This window comes from Arachis hypogaea, chromosome 16 (genome assembly GCF_003086295.3).
Source record: "Arachis hypogaea cultivar Tifrunner chromosome 16, arahy.Tifrunner.gnm2.J5K5, whole genome shotgun sequence".
NCBI lineage: Eukaryota > Viridiplantae > Streptophyta > Magnoliopsida > Fabales > Fabaceae > Arachis > Arachis hypogaea.
In genome coordinates, this window is record NC_092051.1 from 589,660 (window position 1) to 608,200 (window position 18,541).

The following is an 18,541-nucleotide window of genomic DNA, read 5'->3' on the forward strand; positions in this document are numbered from 1 at the left end:
TATGAGCCCAATTTGTGCCTTCCAATAATCCTACTAATAATATCTTTCCCATCTTCGTTTCCCTTTTTTCTCTTTGCCTTCTTAGTTGTTTCCAAATACATATTCCCGCTTTATATGCATAAACTTGTACTTCTGTTACACATTTTTAGAGCATATTTTATCCTTCGTATATATAATATATGTGAAATGGTTTTATTTATTTTTTCATCGTCTACATTATTATATATGAATGTTAACTATGAATTAAATGTAAACAACATACACATGATAAATAATTTTGCTATGGTGTTTATGAGGGTGAAATGTTATGGACAGTAGCATTACTACACTTGGGTCCAAGTGTATAAAAAACCTAGATGAATCATAAGCCTAGCTTCTTCGTATCAATTTCTAAGAGAAATTATCAAGAGAGCGAAGACATTAATTAAGGAGTGTAGAAAATAATAATGTAAATAGAAATAAATATTGATGTTAATGAGGTATAATTGGGTTGGGTTCGATTATTAGAGATAGAAGATAATAAATATTACTAAAATTAGTTTAAATAGGAAATAGGTATTGCACTACGAAATTAGTACTGATTATGTAATAGTGAAAACTCAAGTGCAGTTAACTTCATGCGAAGTTGATAGTTGAGAGCTATTAGATGAAAATTTAATAAAATCATTTAAATCATTTAACGGCTCTCATCTATCAACTTCACGTAAGAGTTTTTAGCTTATGTAATATCTTAGGACATTTTTTATTTTTTTTTATTTTATGCTGTTGCAATTCTGCTTTTTACATGCATATATAATTCAACCAATTGAAGATGATTATTTACTTTAGGGGCAAATCTTTTCATTCTTATATACAGACATAAGTACATTGATTATAAAATTTTAGGTGGAAACAGCATGATGTTCGTCTTATTACATATGTCATATTCCATGAGTTTCTGTGAGATTCATCTTACAATACAGAAAAGGATGAGAAATCCATTTTAATAATCAGTAAAAGGGGACAAATCATATGGAAAGTAGTTATAAAGTCAGATTTGGCCAACCATCCAATTACCAGCATTAACATAAAGAATAGTAAGCAATAAACTAGAATATTATTTGCTATGTTATCAAGATTCTTTAATTAAGAATTAATTCAACAACTGCAACAAAAGCAAGATATCTTACTGCCAAGTACTAGTTCGGTCACCTACAGGAAATTAATATATCGCTTAGGAAATTAACTACTAAACTTATTCTATTCTTTATTCAATGTTTCAATAGTTTTGGGCCCAACAATCAGTTTTTTTTTTCTGGTCACTACACCGAACAATTAGGTTGGGGGTAATACTAGCTTCAAGGTCCATAAGAGTATTGGGCCCAATAACAGTAAAGGTCCATAAGAGTATTGGGCCCAATGAGAAAAGTGGAGCCCAATAATGTTAAGAGGGTTTAGGAACGATAGCGGCAGAGGAGTGGGGATGCATAGAGTGTACGTGCGTGAAGGTGCCGAACTGCCACTGCTTGTTCGTCCCGATTCATTCATTCATTGCGAGTAAGAATAAGAAGAAGAAGAATGTCTTGTTCAGCAGCAGCAGAATGTTGTTGTTCTGAGCCGAATGGCAATAAAAGTAATAACGGAAGAGTGACGTGGGAAGGATGCAGCGTCTTGCTTGACATCAACGACGGTGACCGTCTCGTCTTCGCTCGCCTCTCCCCCGCTGCGTATGTTCTTCTTCTTCTTCTTTAATTAATTAACTAACTTAATAATAATAATAATAATAACATTAATGTTTTCGTTACGCAGGAAATTGAAGATTGGGAATAAGAACTGCTCTCTCCAACCGTTAATCGGCACTCCCTTCGGTTCTCTCTTTCAGCTCGATGGCACTTCCCTCTCTCCTTTTATACCTTCCCCTCAAGGTATCTATCTATGCTTATGCATCATTGCATATTAGTTCTAGTTTCTAGTTTCTATTCAGAAACTATTCCTAATTTATAATAACCTCTAGAAGTAGTTTTATTAATCACATGGATGAAATAAACTTACAGCTGATGCTACTAACAATGAGGAAATAAAAGATGATGGTCAACCGAATGTTGAATCGAGGGATAATCGCGAATTGGTTGACAATAACACTGCACAAACCCTCACTGGTGAAGATATTGAAGCCATGCGAAGGTAACATTTTATGCAATCCTTATTCATCTGTATTTTGTTAGACAGCTTCGCTTCTGTGTAGCACCATTCTTAGTTATTGGGAATTCTACCATCCATGAATTAATGTAAAGGGTAGTGAATCTTTTCTTGGGCGCTAATATGGATTACTAGTAATCTACTACTTTTCTTGTTATGTAATGTGCCTAACATCCTCTTAATGTGTTTGGATAAGCTTATTTTCAGTTACAAGAATGTTTATTAATCAGTAGCTAACTTATACCATTACCAAAAGTGCACTGCCTGGGTTTTGTGAAAAAGTTGTTAGGTTATTGTTTCTCTACCAAGCTTAAGAGATTCGGGTTCTGAAAAATCCTTGCCTTCTTATGCAGGCAGGGTGCAGGAGGTAATGAGATTATTGAAGCTCTCATTGCCAATAGTGCAACATATGAGAAGAAAACAGCATTTTCACAGGTATATTGAAGAAGCATAAAGAGATTATGCAGTCTGCTTTGAGAATGAAACTGAAACCAATGCATTTGTTCTATGCAGGAGAAATATAGACGCAAGAAGCAGAAGAAATATGCACCAAAAGTACTTATGAGGCGTCCTGTTGCTAGAAGGTGACCTAAATTGTTTTTCACTATTGATTTCAAACTTCTATCATAATTATTATTTTTAGTTAACATATACATACTGGCTTATATTCATTTTTATTCTGGGACTATTTGTTAGCTTTCTCATTAAGTTGTTTATGATTTATGTTTCATCTTCGATATCTTTTTTATCTATATGTTTATATATTTTTATCAGTTTCAATGATTTTTTTAAGTCTCTACTTAGCCTTATGGTTGCTTCTATTTGATTTTTCAGTATATGTGAGGCCTATTTTAAGAAGTATCCATCAAAAATTGGGTGAGTTTTTTATCATTTGCTCAGAATTGCATAATATTTTCATGTACTTTCTATTAGAGTTGAGACGTTGAGCATGCATAATTAGGTTTTGGAACTTCTGAATGCAAAGTCTTTAATGTGTGTGTTTGGTCCAAAGAAAAGAGGAAAAAGAAGATATCAATTTTTGTTTGATTTTGAATTAACTCTTCCTTACACTATGGACTTGTGTATCTCGAGCTATATTTATGTCATACATACACGCGAGTGTGTGTGTGTGTATGTGTGTGTGTGTGTGTGTGCTGACTATTTACAAAACTTAGTTGTCATTATTCACTTTTTTCTACATGAAATGAAGTTCATATCCTTGGTATTATTTCTAAAATTTTAACGGTTAATGATTCAGATTCTTGCGGGTGGATACATTGTCTCTTCTACTTTCCATGGCGAATGTTTCTGCAAATTCTGACATTCTTGTAGTTGATATGATCAGTGGCCTTCTTACTGGTGCTGTGGCAGAACGTTTAGGAGGTGTGGTATAAATTTTAACGTTGTTGCCACCTTAGATACTGCATATTTTATGATGATATAAGAGAAACAACCGTTTGCTGTTATTGTCTATTTCATAGGTACCGGCTTTGTATGCAACTCATATCTTGGGCAATCACCTTATTCCATGGATATTGTTAGGATATTTAACTTCAGTGATGAAATTTGCAAGAGGTGAGGTGATGTGATGCAATTTGTTTGCAAGTTGTCAAAAAATTATTAGTTATAATCATCAGATATTTTCACCTTGATAGGGCAATTCATAGATATGCCTTGAAAAGAAAATGATTTTTGGTAGTTTCTTACTTTACTTTTTTAGCTTAATGTCTCTTTTTTTTGTGGTTGTTGAATATCATGGATACTTTTAACATTATCATTGCAACTAAAATTTTCCTTCAAACAAGTATCGTGGACACTATTTTGTTTCTCTCAGGAATTAAAAGACTTTTGAATCCTAGGAAAGATAAGGGGAAGAGTTCATGAAAGTTTCTTGTGATATAACTGTTAAATTATTAAAAATGTAGATAGTGTTGCATGCTTGTTCTCTATATGAAATTGACGTGTCTTTAGTCTTAACTCCTCACTCCTCCTTTATTATTACATAGTTAATTTTATTGAGAACCAAAGCAAATGACTTCAATTTTTTTAATTATTTATTTATTATTCCTGGCATCATTATCATTTTTTTTCTTGTGGCAGAATCCTCCGTTGTCCCATTTCGGACCTGCTATCATCAAAAGAGTCACCCGAGCAAATTCTGCAAGTTGCTGATGTGAATGATGTCTGCAATGTTGAAACCCAGTCAAATGTAAGTAGCACTTCCTTGGTCTCCTGATTTGTTCAATCTTGTAGTAAAAAACTTCATCAGGGTATGCGCTTTGTGCAGGATCCGATGGGTGTGACGGCCAACACAGATGAAATCAGCCATTCATCAGGAAATGACATTTCTGATCTTGGTGCTGAGAATGAGAACATTCCTGTTATAAGAGCTTGCAAAGCTACAAAAGCCGGAGAAAAAGCACCACAAGAAACCATTGATTCATGGAAGGAAAATGGGTTTTCAAGGTATCTAAAGTTTTAACATTTCACTAACTATTTAGGTAAGGTGGAGGCTGATCATTTTTCTTCATTATTTTACAGCCTACTTATTGCTGCTCCAGAGATGGATATTTGGCCACTGGTTCGAGATGTCTTGCCCCTTTTATCGAATTCTGCTCCATTTGCTATTTATCACCAATATCTTCAGGTAACTTATTTTACACCTCAGTCTTAATAAATTGCAGCGTATTTTAAAGATGTTCCTTTTTTTTTTTTTAAATCTCAAACGCTTTTAGTTTCACTTTATTTTGGGGATTAAATATCATTTGTTCCCACTACGTTGGTTAACTTTAGGAACATTTCAAATACTTTCGCTACTAGCACAGTCCATTGTTTTGGTCATTGATTTACAAATTGCAAATATAAAATCATGTTCTCTTCTATTATGTAGAAATTAAATTGTTTTGAGGGTGGGATTATTCTCTTACTTGCCCACTTATTAAATTGCAGCCTCTTGCAACTTGCATGCACAATCTACAGCTTGCAAAAATGGCCATTGGGTTGCAGTTATCAGAGCCTTGGTTACGTGAATACCAGGTTAGATTTATTTATGCAATTCATCATCATCATTATTACCATATTATAAATTACAGAACGATCGTTAAGCCCTTTGGTTACAGAAGTGAAAAGGGGAATGACGGTCAAGTGTTGTTTTGATCTCTTTTCTATTTTTATGTACAAATTTCTGGCTTAACATATTTCATAAGTTTTTATTTTTTGATTGTTAACAATATAATCATATGTTTGCAGGTTCTTACATCGAGAACTCATCCATCAATGCAAATGAGTGCATTTGGTGGCTACATTCTCACAGGGACTAGGATTTGCAGCAGTAGCAACTAATTCTATCTCCTCACATGTTTACTAGCTTCTAACTGGTGCATGATTTTTTTTTTTTTTTTTGCATTACTTTATTTTTATTGAGAACTGTAATATGATATATGTACTTAATGGTTTTGTATTTTATACTTGTTATTTTTCATATAAAATTTTCAATAATAGTCAATTTGAAATTATTCGTTGTCTTGTATATACATAAATAAAGAAACAAACACGAAGTTACTGCTACTAAAATTGCACAGGCGAGTGTTATAAAATAGAGATATGCATTTTATATTTTATATGTATTATCACTTTTTTTTTTCTTAACTTTGTATTATCACTCGTATCTTGTCAATAATAAAAAAATCAATGTTCTTTCTTTTCATAATGTTTTTAAAAGATTTAGTTAAAACTGCAATTAAAACCCTATCAAATCAAATCAAAAAAATTTTTTTTTGGTGAACAAATCAAATCAAATTTTATTTGGGTATATTTTGTGAACATAATTCATTGGCAAATCCATTCAAATTTAGCTTATAATTTATTTCAAGCATAATATTTTATTATGATTCAAATCAAATCATCTTATTTCAACTTGAGCTCTAATTTCCATCTCTTTTACAATCCAAATACACTCTTAAGAAATTTTTTAAAATTAATTAAATATCGTGGTACCTTGTCTGTTAATACACTACTAGTTAATAATTCCAAAACCAACTATGTCTTTGAAGTAACGGTACAATTTCTTCAAAACCCATAGTCAAACTTAAACAATTTCCATTATTTTATTTTTTATTTTTATTTATTTATTTTTGGTTGCCTATGGTATCCTTCAATCCGACAGACGAATGATTAATTTGTCGCGAATCAGAATTTTATTTAAGAGTTTGTCATTAACCAATGAATTGTTGTATACTTGTATACACCAGGTGATATTTGAACCCTAAACACTTGCTTAAGACTAGACTAACCCGAGTTAGTTATTTATTTATTTATTTTTCAAATGTCAACTTCCAAACACTAGATATCTTCCCGTTTGAAAAGGGTAGAACCCCACGTTACTACTATGCTGAACCCCACACCGCACACTTTAACTTCCTGGTTCCTGCGACTTCAAGCTTATTAAAGTATTGGAAAGTATTATATCATATTATAATTATTTATGGTGGGAAGAAAAACCCATCACAGAATCTGAGGGATTTTCTTTTACTATACGAGTGCGGTTACCCCATTTTCAAAATTTATTTGATTTACATGTTCTCGAATTTTTGTTATTTGAAGACACTGTTTCTATGTTGATGACAACCGTCAGTTTAGCCACGTAGTAGCATCCAAGTCCAAAATGCCATACCTACTATCTTAGTTGATCTCGTGCATAACAATCCTGGTCACCTAGTGCATGCAAAAAGGGAAGCTTTCTTAATGAATTTCTGTCTTGCTCGTTAAAGCTAGTTGACACCATTACACTATGTCACTAACATGAAGAAACAAACTACACAAAGCTAATACAAAAATCCCATTTCATGTGGCATTTGGTAGCTACTATAGCATATTTGGTTTAGGTTTTGTAAAGTTTATGACTATTGATCTGCCAACTTATACACTCTCACCCTTTGGTACTTCTTTGAACCAATGTATCTAAATATAATTTGATTTAGATATATCTATCTCGTGACGTTTCAAGAAGTGACACTTACAGGATATGGGGAATGGAGGGAGGATATCTTCTAGCTTTTGCCGTTTTAAGGTTCTAAAAATTAAACCAAACATGCTAGAGCAGACAGAACTTCAAACAAACACATAATGAAGCAACAAATGGAATGAAAACTTGGAATAGATTTACATAAAGTTCTACAACAATTAAATGGCTGTCATCGTTCACCTACCACTATATGAAGCTAAAGTTGACATTATTAGCACACTAACGAGTTGTTGATCGGGTTTTTCTTAGTCTGCCCCGTGTAACACGAATGCTTTCTTCCATTAGGGTCTCCTTTGGAGGAGGGTTCCCATTTTCATTTGCACCAGAAGATGAAGACTCTGCTGCTTCACTCTGCTTTGGCTCTGCCTCAGCTGGTGCAACTTTGTTGGTGGTTTCAGGAAGAGAAATAGACCTCTGGGTTAAAGCAGACTTGGGAGGCATACCTGAACCTGCCACAGGAGACTTGGGTGGAATACTTGAACCTGCCGGAAGAGACTTCTGGCTACTTAAAACTGCGCCAGGAGCAACTGCTTTTGGCACCTGGGCTGAACCCACCTCTTCTGTTACCTCCTTCTGGAGCTGACTTGAAGTTGTGCTAGAGGCAGGAGATGGAGGTTCCTCAACTTGTAGTTCTGCCGGAGAATTTGGTTGGCGATTAGGAGTTGCAGGTTGACGAACCCTCACTCCTGGCCTCTGCTGCTGCTTTAACAGACAATTTGTTTATTATGTTAGAATATGCATAAAGAAGAATTAAGATAAAGCCCTCAAAGATATCATCTAATGCCACAAAGAATAGAATGATACCCATCAAGAGAAATATTTATTAAGGTATCATGAAAAGAGAAATATTTGTCATCCATATTTTTTCTCCTCTTTCTGTAGATTTAAATGAGAGTTATTTTAAATGAGAGTTATCAAGATATTGGTTTATTTGTTTAGGAAGATGGTACTAGCTTAATAACTTGGGAAAACATATGTCCTTCCTAGATTAATCGTTTAACTGTTTAACATGGACTCATTAATATGTTGTTTTGAGTTTAATTGATATGACAAGCATGTCATTTGCCTATACCTAATTGGAAAAATATATCTTGACATTAAATTACATAGTAGAGAAGAATGAGAAGCACAATACAATTCCAAACATAAAAACTTCATCATGGAAATGTCATGTTATTTTTATATTTTATTTCACTGAAATTCTAGCAAAGTTAGGCCACATTCAAACATAACAGCAAACAACAATACATAATCAAAATCAACTACCTGAGCAGCAGGACGAGGAGTTGGTGTTGATTGTGCAGCAACAAACTGCAAAATGTCAAATATTCTAGTCTGGCCATAACTAGCAGCTCTTTGCCAATACAAAACAGCCATATCTCCTGCTCTTGTCCTCATTTCCAGCAAGTTGCGATCAATCTCTGTCTCATGCTTTGCAACATACGGTCTAAAGAAGGAGTCATACACATATGTTGTTCCCTATCACAAATATCAGGAATTTTACTATCATGTTGAAGAGAAGAAAATAATGAATTCCATATTTCAGTAATCAATTTAATACCCTGGTTTTAGGATACCACAGAAATATGAAGAATGCCAGCTTAGCTTCACTATACATTGGGACCCTTCACGAAGAAAAAAAAAATCAAATAATAAACAAGACATCAAAATCAATATTCTTCTAGGAGAGAAGAAAGAAAAAGAAAAGAAGAATAGATAGCATTGAGCACATTGATAAGATAGAATCCACTACCATGATATGAAAGTATCACCGATTCTCTCAAAAACTGTCAAAACAGCCACCAAAATCCTGTGATATAGAGGGAAAAACAAAAGTTGGTATAGGTGTTTGTCACCAGAAATTATCAATTCATGTTCATAGCTTATCAATCAAAATAATATGTACCAATACTGGCACCAAAAGCGAAGCTGCTCGATTTCTGGCTTATTCTTTTCAACCTGTTTATAGCATTCGTATGCTGGATAAGCATAGCCAAAAACCATCCTGCCAATGCATCAAAGCACAGAAAATTTGTTATATTTCTTTCAAATATTACAATGCAAACCATTGATAAGATAGATCGGGAATTTGAAATGCTGTAAAACTTACACAAGCCCCCTGGTAAGAAAGGATCCAATCATTTCGCTTCCCTGACATCGAAGAAGAAAAGAGAATCGATTAAGCTAAACAGAAACCGAGCAACCAAAACAGCAGGATAAATATGGTCCCTACTTCATATTATCTACGATTCGATTGCATATTCAAGAATTTTAGTCTCAGATCACTCTAATATTAGAAAATGAGAAGAAAACCAGGCTTCTTAGGCAAATGTACACTACACATTGAAATCAAAACTCAATTGAAAAAAACGAGTTTTCACCGTCAACTTGGATAAAAATATAAATTATAACAAAAAAGGTTCAAATTCCATTCTCGTAAAGGGAAAACACAAAAGAAAAGAATCCGCATCTTATTGTTCTTCAAAATTCCACGAGTCATTTTCAGTTTTCTCTCTGAACTTGAAAAATTTAGAACTACATAATATACTGATATACAAAAAAAAAAGAAGAAGATGATTCTAATATCTAGATGAACAACATCAAGTAATGCTCATGGAAGTAACTATCGGCATTGTGAATTAGGGCGAAGCAAAAGCAAGATCAAACTGAACAACACAGTTACACATATCAGTAACATTCAAATGCAGTAAGATACTAAAACCACTGGATTCAACTCATCGCAAATTGCAAAATCAAATAGAAAGCTAGCATTTCTTCTTTGAAATAAGGAGAGAAATGAAGAGAGACCTGAAGATGTTTGCGTCGCGGAGGAGAGAGAAGCAAAGTGTAAATCCGTTAACCGTTACGGCGGAGGAAGAAGCAAAGCTGATAAGGATGGGCGGAGAAACGGCGCCGTCAACGGTTACGGTTGTCGGCGAGAGAGAGTGTGTGTGTGAGAGAGTGAAAGAGAGAGAAGAGATTAGAGTGGAATAGATGAGATTGGAGTAGCCGTTTGCTTAAATTGTTGGTTTATGCAAATTACTGCTAACTTGTATTATTATCAGCTAATCAGCTATAACATAAACTAAAGTGCTCAACACTGTAGCATTAGACTCTCTCACTCTCGTTCTAACGGGTAATGTTTCCGTGTTACATCACCTACGCTGTTCCTTCACTTTTCTTGATCAATCGCCCTTCATCGCTTTCCAATAGTTCCTTCTAGACTATACTACGTAGGGGTGTTATCGGTTCGGTTTGGTTCGGTTTTGGACTAAAAACCAACCGAACCGATATGATCGGTTTCTATAAATACACAATCGTTCGGTTTGTTATTTTTACAACAACTGAATCGAACCAAATCGAATCAATAGCGGTTTGATTCGGTCGGTTTTTTTTATTTTTAATTTTTAATGAGCAAAATATGAATCACAATAATTAGAGGTTTAAAATAGTCAATAAATTGAAATAATAAGAGTAAAACATTGAAATGGTTAGGGGTTGGAGATTTTTGTTGTTAGGTTAAAAGTTAAAATAGTTAAAACATTGAAATGGATGCATATCTTGGGTTCGATTTGGTTCGGTTCAGTTTTTATTGAGCCAATCGAAAAACGAATCGAACCGATTAGTTTAAAAAAACCGATTTTTTCGGTTTTTAAATTAGTTGTTGTAATTTTCGGTTCGATTTGCGATAATTTTCAGTTCGGTTCGATAACTTACACTCCTAATATTACGTGTACATCAAAATCATTAATTAGTATAAAATATATATTAAAATATAAATATATATTTAAAATAAATTAAATTACAGATATATTTAGATATAAATATATTAATGATTAATTTTAATAGATAATTTTAATATATGAATAATATTTTTATGGTTTCTATCACTAAGATACTCTTATAGCTCTTTGACTTAAGGTCAAACATAAATTTTTTTTATCTACAATATTTCTTAATTCAATGGCTAATTCATTGTAAATTTGAGTTTTATTTAATGATTTATTATTAATTAATAAATTATTATATTTTTAAGACAAAATTTAAATTTTTAAAATTTAAAAATAAGTTAAAAAATAGTTTATTAAATTCAAATCTTTTAGTTTTAGATTAGAAATTATACATTATTATATGATTAATATATACTACTTCTATTTTCTCCCCTCTCCTATTACTATCATTTTTTTAATAAATTACTGTGTTTAGATTTATTTAAAAATATACTAAAAGAAGAATTATATATTAGTTTGATTGGATAAAGGTTTTGTACTTTTGTATTACTTCACTCTATTTCATATAGTGGTCAACTTAAATTTTGATTTGAAACTCCTATAGATATATCACTTAAGAAAAAAGAAATCGTAAAGGTATTTAAAATTTTTATTAACTCATGTATATATTTGCAATAAAGAAAACGTTTATATACTAAATAGAATAAAAAATTGTTATTTAAGGCAAATGTTTGATTTTTTTTCCCCTCCCGCTTAGTAGCTCATTCAATAATCAATATTATATTGTTATTAAATTTAAGAGATTTTATCCGTAAATAATCAACGATGATTCCACATGGTAAACCGAAAAATTAAACAAACAAAAAAGGACAAATTTTCCTTAAATATGCAGAACAATCAACTGCGTTTCTTTTTGCCTTGATATCAAGAATAATGGTTGTTTTAACCAAGTAAGATACAGGGATCTGACAGAAGTGATACCTCAACAAAAAACAAAAATAAAAAGAACTTTCGTGATAATGATGGAAATGAATTTGAAATGGAATGTTCTCTTTTGAAATAACCATATTTCGTATTTCTGTTAACAATTAATTAATTATATAATATATAGTACATAAAGATTTTAAATCATAAGTGTGTATGTGGTTGCATTAGTCAATGAGAAATGACTAAGTAACCACAACCACTTCAAAATCTTAACAAGGACTAGGAAAGATAGGAACGCAAATTGGGCTATCCTGTCTTAATTAATTAGCTAATTAATAATCTTATCTTTATTATATTCTCTGGGGTCAGCTAACGTAAACTAATAAGTAATAATCAAATGTGTGCGTCCAGTTTTATCTTTTTTTTTTTTTTTTTCTTTTCTCCCCTGAAAACCACGTGCGTTGTTTTCTTCTTTTTCACACAAATTATTATTTTTTTTAAATGTTTTATTTGAGACGATTCTCATGTAATATTTACATGGATATAGGTAAGACGGTTTGGATCGATTTTGAGTCAAAATTTCATCCGATGTTAATACTAGTTTTATTTACGGTGCGGTTTGGATTTAATGTTTTTTTTTTTTTAATTCGATCCAATCCGATCTGATTTCAAGCGATTTGGATTGTATTAGATTTGCGATTTTGTAAATTAAAAAAATTAAATACATATAACAAGTCTCAACATCAAATTTTAAATAATCAACAATGACATAACAAATCTCAACAATATTTTAAAAAACCAACGATAACATAACAATGGAAATAAAATTCTAGGTTAGTTAAAATAAATAAATAAATAACATTTTGAACATAAAATATTTATTAAATAATAATAATACATGAATAATATAAAAATGTATAATAAATTGAACATGTTATAAGTATAATTGTAAATATAATAATAAAATAATAATATTATAACACATTGTACGGTTTGGATTGGATTGGATCGATTATGAAAAGTAGATCCGAAATCTGATCCGATTTAGCGGTTTGTAAAAAATAGAATCCAATCAAATCCGAATTAGTACGGTTTTAGTTTAAATTGAATTGGATGAACGGTTTAATTTGAATCGGTTTGGATTTGAACACCCCTAGATATAGGAGCCTCCACCTTGCATGATGGATCTTAAATCATGAAAATAACGAAAGCCATTATGACGTATCACATAATATATGTTAAAATACAAATGTGGGGCACAAAAATATTTGAAAAATGATGTCCAAATCGGTGACCGAATAATAAACATTGTGAAAATTTTCGTTTGAAAAGGAACCGTATGAATGTTATTAGTCAAAACTCTATTGAGTTCGGGCATGTCAAGTGTTAGTGTGTTACACTATTTACACAAATGGGACACTAAATAATATCAAGCACACTCGATCATCATCAACCACTTTCTTTAAGCCACAATTTTGATCCCATTAACAAAAATTGCAAATGCGTTGACATGCATCTAGTCTAGTTATATATTACATCGTCATCCATCTATATATATGTTCTTTAATGGGCATGAATTGCCATTATTGCCCCTTGAGAAGAAAAAGGGTTGCAAAGAGAAGCAATTGGAGTGGATGTCACGCTTTCTTGGGAGCTTCTTATGTCAAACACAAGATAGCTACCTGAGGGGAACAAACATGGTACATTTTTTTTACTTCCAAAGCAAAAGGTGAGTGATCTTATTAGGAGTTAGATAATTGATAGTATAATGCATATAATATAAGATAAAGAAAAGCAGCAAAAAGGGAGCTATGTGGATGTGGTTGGAGAAGTTGATGTTTCATGTTGAAAAAGAGAAAAATTAAGGGCAAAAAAGAAAAGATGAATAGCCTTGGATTCTACGTTTCTCAAAGTATCTATGATCCATATTCCATTACACATGCCATGGGACATGGGAATGTCCAAGACATATAAGATATCATGTACCATGATGCCAAATTACCAAAGTTGAAGCATCCATGGTCAATGTTTTGGGTCTTTCCCACATGTATGTGCCTCCTTAATTTAATTATATGTTTGTTGGGTTGTCACTCTCATGTCCACATACATATATATGCCCATCCTTACTTTTATCCATTTACTCCATTATTTCTCTTCTATGACATCTATGAAAAGGAAAATAATTTCACCTAATTATTTTTGTTCCCTTGCATTTTCATCGCATCCCACCTTAATTTGTTTCTTTATGTATACTCATTATTAGTTATAATAATTCAAAAACTTTTCTCCTCCCTAGCAATGATGAGATTAAAGGTACAAGAATTTATGATAAAAATGAACTATATGTAATATGTAGTATACTACGTAAGTACATCTTGATATTCACGAAAATAATAATGGTTCATGCCCTGTTTTAACACTAGGGTTTAAGCTCAAATAAACTAAAAGGCACAATCTAAATATTGGCTTTTGTTACTTACCGACCTCTCTGGAAGAGGTCGGACTCAAGGAATAGCTGACAAATAACACTTATTCAAATAAGTAACTGTTCATAAAATCTCTCAACTCACTCCCTGAAACCATATTTCAAGATAAAGGGACGGTTATCCACCTTAAAAGGTGGAACTACTCCAACGGTGGTTATTAGATCACCTCTATAAATACGCTGACACTCCTCAGATATCTCTAAGTTCCAATACTCTCTAAACCTGCTTATTCCTTTACTGACTTAGGCATCGGAGTGTCTTTGCAGGTACCACCCCCATTCTTTCACATACACAAGTCGGACGACGGCTCCGAACGCAAACTAAGTCGGAGACCACCTCCTCTTGACGCTTGGGCCAGTACTCTAAGCCCAATTCACCAATTTCAGGTTAACCACGTAATAATAATAAAAATATGTAATATATTTATATGCTAATACATATTAATTAAACTCTTTCTAAATATTCCTTACATATTGAAAAATTGGAACTGATACTGTTCTTGGGTCATTGAGATTCTTAATACTTTGGATCTTCTTGAAACCTAATAAAGAAGGAGGAGCCTAACTTGACATGGACATTGGGCCTGTAGAAAAAACGGTATGGGCTCTAGGCCGATCATTTGATAAGCATGGTTGAATGCTATAATCCTTGGAATAGTAAAAAGAGTAGTTGGGCCTTTGGCCCTTAATATGACCAAAAAAGAAAAGTGGTTGGGCCTTTGGCCCCTACTATGACCAAAAAAAAGAGTGGTATAGTTTAGGATAAGTTGCAAGTGTTGAGTGGCAATGGAGGCACGTGTATAGCATGGGACCAACTCCAAAGACTATGTGGTTGTCAATTGAAGTTGTTTGGATGATGATGATGGTAGCTTGAAGAATTTGATTGAAGAAGAAGAAGAAGAAGAAATGGCACTAGCTCCTTCTCCTTCTTCTGTTTGTGTCCCTGGGTGCCGCTTGCATTTGCATTCTTCTTTCCTCTCTTACCCTCTCAACTCCTTCTCTCCCTCAGCAGCTTCAATAAGAATTCAAGCAAAACCCATTAGAGCTGAACTTGATCAAAACACGGTTCATAATTCATACTTGTCATTAACCTTCCTTTATTATTACAATTATTATTAGTTGATAATGAATATAATTATTGGAAATTCTTCAGGTAGTGGCTATAACGGTTGGTGTTGTGAGTGTTGCAGTGGGGATTGGTATTCCGGTCTTCTATGAGTCTCAAATTGATAATGCTGTCAACACCTTTCTCCTCTCTCATTTACTTTATCAAATTATTATTAGAGTGAATACCCATCCCTTATAATTATAATTATCTCGAAAGCACAACGAGATTCTAAAAAAAAATACTCCTTTTGGTCAAATAACATTAACTTTTTTTTTTGTCACAGAGGCCTTTTTGTCCCTCGAGTTGGATTTTTTTTGTCAAGAACTTCGTTGTATTTCAAGATAATTATGAGGGACTGTTTTGGATTTCTCTCTTATTATTATTACTATTCTTATCGTTATCATTTCTTGCAGGCTAAGAGAGAAAACACGCAAGCCTGCTTCCCATGCAATGGCTCTGGTGCTCGTAAGTATACCCAACACTTTGTAATTCCCAACCAACTGTTGTATCTTTTAAAATGCAAGTTTGTAGTGTGTACTATCATTTAATCTCATGCAGTATTTATTATTAGGCTAATTCATTCTCAATTCTAATAGCATTTTCAAGAGATAACTACTTTGGCTAATGCAGCAATGTAGGTGTGTAATATAGGGTGTTGCAATCCACCTTCTGGTTAGAGTACACTTTGTTTAATTTGAGCATGACTTTTGGTTATAAATGAAGTTGATTATTATTTCTTAGCAATCTAGGGTGATAATTGTGGCCTCAGGGCATATCATTGTTTCTTAAGATTTTATTGGTGAATTTGTTTGTGACATTTTACAATCATTGATGATACAATGCGAGATTGTACAAGGGGAAACTTCAGAATTCCAATTCAATTTGATTATAGTCTTTTAGCATTCTGACATTTGAAATTGTTACTCCTCTGCCAGAGAAATGTAGATTTTGTTTGGGAACAGGAAATGTTACAGTTGAACTTGGTGGCGATCAGAAGGAGGTCTCGCGCTGCATAAATTGCGACGGTGCTGGTTCACTCACATGCACCACTTGTCAAGGATCCGGAATCCAACCTCGTTACCTTGACCGGAGGTATGCTGTTCGCCTCTCTGCTTATCTTTTTTCCTCCCTTGCATTGGTAGTTTACTGATCAACAAGTTGATTTTCATATGCATATTAGGAGCTACAAACTATATAAAACTATAAAAGGCTAATTAAGAGAATCAAAGGTTGAGGACTTCCTAGATTAACATAGTTAGGAATCCCTCAATTCTTAAATAGTTGTTAGATATATTAGGATTTGCTCTTGTATGGTTGATTGCCATTTTCATGTTTCATTTCCAACAGGGAATTCAAAGATGATGACTGAACCATATTAATTTGGATTTTACTCGTGAGGTTAATGTTCGCATTTAATTTGTTTGATCTGTATACACAACTAATACAACTATCAAAATCATGTTAAACAATTCACTTCATTTGCCTTTCAATAATACACCTCTTCTTCTATCTCTCTATAATTTTCCCACTTTTGAACATTGTTTAATTCAATTATTCATTGTCCTAGATAGGTTTAAAAATTAGACTCTGTTGAGTGAAAGAAAGGGTGCAAGTAGGAATATAATGTTAATGGATGATTGAATCCAAATTCCAAAGTCATGATATGAAATTGAGAAAGCAAACATGTCACCCATTCCTTGCTTTCTTCAAGTTTAATTGTTTATAATATAAATTTTTAAATTTATTTTGCTAAATAAACTCCAGTGACTTCCAAAACTACAATATATATCAAATCAAATCATTCAGATTCAGTACTTCATTACCCCATTATATATTTTGGCCACATAATTAAACTAATCACAAGATTGGTTCCATTATCATTTGCAATGATTATCAGCTATGCTCTGCATGATGATGCGATCCTATGATTAAGAAAAATAAATATTGTTAGTGGGCCTGTGGAAATTAAATAAATATACAAGATGCGCAATCAAGTTCGTGCATCTTCGACTATTATTATATAATATATTGGAGCTTATGTAAATAATATTGAATCATCTGAAAAGATCGCTTGACTCGTGTGATCCTATAATAATGATAAAACATATTTAGAGAGTATGAGAAATTGATTTGAAACTTTTATAAAAGGAAATTGATGTATATGAAACTAATAAGATGGAAGCAAAGTTCTTTAGCAATTGTGAAGATAATAAGGCATGAATTAAAAGGCTTCTAAATGATTCATTTGCAAACAAACATTTAAGTGGGACATCATGATTCCCAATTACGTACGTCATTAAGGTCTTGTTAATCAAATCTTAAAAAGCATTATCAGTTCTTAATATCTTTATTTTGGCCCATCTTTTTAATCTTTTGACCGGGATCAGAAAAGGCTCATTCACAAAAAAAAAAATAACAATAATAATAAGATTAATGGATGCATGGTGATGGTGATACTTGTCCATAGGTAGAAAAAAAAAAAAAAGAAAAATACTTGAACAATTTGAAGTTGAATCAAAAGCCACCAGACAAGGGTTTTCCTTTTCCTGCATAAATAGTTTCATGTTTCTTCTTTTTTCTAACTACTAGGGTTAAATTAATTTTGAGTGACCGTACGAAATAATCACCTCAAAATCTTGGACATTATTATGGTGAAAACTCAGGTGAAGTCGACTTCACGTGAAGTTAATACCTCAGAGCCGTTAGATGATTTGACTGATTTGACTAAATTTTTATCTAACGGCTCTCAGATATCAACTTCACGTAAAGTCGACTGCACCTAAGTTTCCACCCATTATTATTCATGCTTTTGGCGGTTTTCTATCTTTTATCTGTTAGAAACCGCCAAAATATAAAGAATCCATGATCAAATTAAAGTATTTTTCACCCTCAACTTCAAATTGTGAATCATTTATTTATAATTTTTCATAAACAATTTTTTGATACCGCCGCAATATTGATACATGCTTTTTTTTTGGCCTAGTGACTAAATTGACCTACTTTTAAATAAGTGATGTTTTTACTACTTATTTCGTTTATTTTTTGAGTCAATTGAATTGATTTACGTGAATTGTTTTTGGTAAGAATTA

General features: G+C 32.6%; 3 protein-coding genes across 5 annotated transcripts; 2 read left to right on the forward strand and 1 right to left on the reverse strand.

Moving 5' to 3' along the window:
- The first annotated feature begins 1,409 nt into the window (after window positions 1-1,409).
- On the forward strand, window positions 1,410-5,693 carry LOC112758452 (uncharacterized). Its single transcript, XM_025807131.3, has 13 exons — window positions 1,410-1,706; window positions 1,789-1,904; window positions 2,034-2,163; window positions 2,532-2,613; window positions 2,692-2,762; window positions 3,013-3,054; window positions 3,437-3,561; window positions 3,660-3,753; window positions 4,279-4,387; window positions 4,466-4,644; window positions 4,720-4,825; window positions 5,128-5,214; window positions 5,428-5,693. The coding sequence occupies exons 1-13, from the start codon at window positions 1,558-1,560 to the stop codon at window positions 5,518-5,520; spliced, it is 1,383 nt and encodes a 460-aa protein (XP_025662916.1). The 5' UTR covers window positions 1,410-1,557; the 3' UTR covers window positions 5,521-5,693.
- Window positions 5,694-7,303: 1,610 nt separating this feature from the next.
- On the reverse strand, window positions 7,304-10,253 carry LOC112757653 (HVA22-like protein i). 2 transcript variants are annotated; one of them, XM_025806209.2, is made up of 7 exons: window positions 10,010-10,253; window positions 9,312-9,352; window positions 9,108-9,206; window positions 8,955-9,011; window positions 8,763-8,826; window positions 8,468-8,680; window positions 7,304-7,900 (listed from the first exon to the last, which is right to left on the reverse strand). In XM_025806209.2, the coding sequence occupies exons 2-7, from the start codon at window positions 9,341-9,343 to the stop codon at window positions 7,421-7,423; spliced, it is 945 nt and encodes a 314-aa protein (XP_025661994.1). In that variant the 5' UTR covers window positions 9,344-9,352; window positions 10,010-10,253; the 3' UTR covers window positions 7,304-7,420. The 2 variants fall into 2 exon arrangements, with proteins under 2 accessions (XP_025661994.1, XP_025661993.1); XM_025806208.2 differs by having other exon boundaries at window positions 7,304-7,903; window positions 10,010-10,248.
- A 4,855-nt stretch (window positions 10,254-15,108) lies between these two features.
- On the forward strand, window positions 15,109-16,967 carry LOC112758246 (protein disulfide-isomerase LQY1, chloroplastic). Of its 2 annotated transcripts, none has more exons than XM_025806863.2 (5): window positions 15,109-15,409; window positions 15,498-15,581; window positions 15,866-15,917; window positions 16,388-16,544; window positions 16,800-16,967. In XM_025806863.2, exons 1-5 carry the CDS (start codon window positions 15,251-15,253, stop codon window positions 16,819-16,821), a joined length of 474 nt encoding a protein of 157 aa, XP_025662648.1. In that variant the 5' UTR covers window positions 15,109-15,250; the 3' UTR covers window positions 16,822-16,967. The 2 variants fall into 2 exon arrangements, with proteins under 2 accessions (XP_025662648.1, XP_072075288.1); XM_072219187.1 differs by having other exon boundaries at window positions 15,132-15,409; window positions 15,498-15,578.
- The last annotated feature ends 1,574 nt before the right edge of the window (window positions 16,968-18,541 follow it).

Excerpts from the sequence above, each read along its gene's own strand:
- LOC112757653 (XM_025806208.2), bottom strand. The coding sequence starts at position 9,343 with ATGATTGGATCCTTTCTTACCAGGGGGCTTGT. Across the intron at positions 9,207-9,311 it reads TTTCTTACCAGGGGGCTTGT|GATGGTTTTTGGCTATGCTT; the intron begins GTAAGTTTTACA and ends ATGCATTGGCAG. Across the intron at positions 8,681-8,762 it reads TGTGGTATCCTAAAACCAGG|GGAACAACATATGTGTATGA; the intron begins GTATTAAATTGA and ends TATTTGTGATAG.
- LOC112758452 (XM_025807131.3), top strand. The coding sequence starts at position 1,558 with ATGTCTTGTTCAGCAGCAGCAGAATGTTGTTGTTCTGAGCCGAATGGC. Across the intron at positions 2,164-2,531 it reads GATATTGAAGCCATGCGAAG|GCAGGGTGCAGGAGGTAATG; the intron begins GTAACATTTTAT and ends CTTCTTATGCAG. Across the intron at positions 4,826-5,127 it reads TTTATCACCAATATCTTCAG|CCTCTTGCAACTTGCATGCA; the intron begins GTAACTTATTTT and ends ATTAAATTGCAG.
- LOC112758246 (XM_025806863.2), top strand. The coding sequence starts at position 15,251 with ATGGCACTAGCTCCTTCTCCTTCTTCTGTTTGTGTCCCTGGGTGCCGC. Across the intron at positions 15,410-15,497 it reads CTGAACTTGATCAAAACACG|GTAGTGGCTATAACGGTTGG; the intron begins GTTCATAATTCA and ends GAAATTCTTCAG. Across the intron at positions 15,582-15,865 it reads AGTCTCAAATTGATAATGCT|GCTAAGAGAGAAAACACGCA; the intron begins GTCAACACCTTT and ends CATTTCTTGCAG.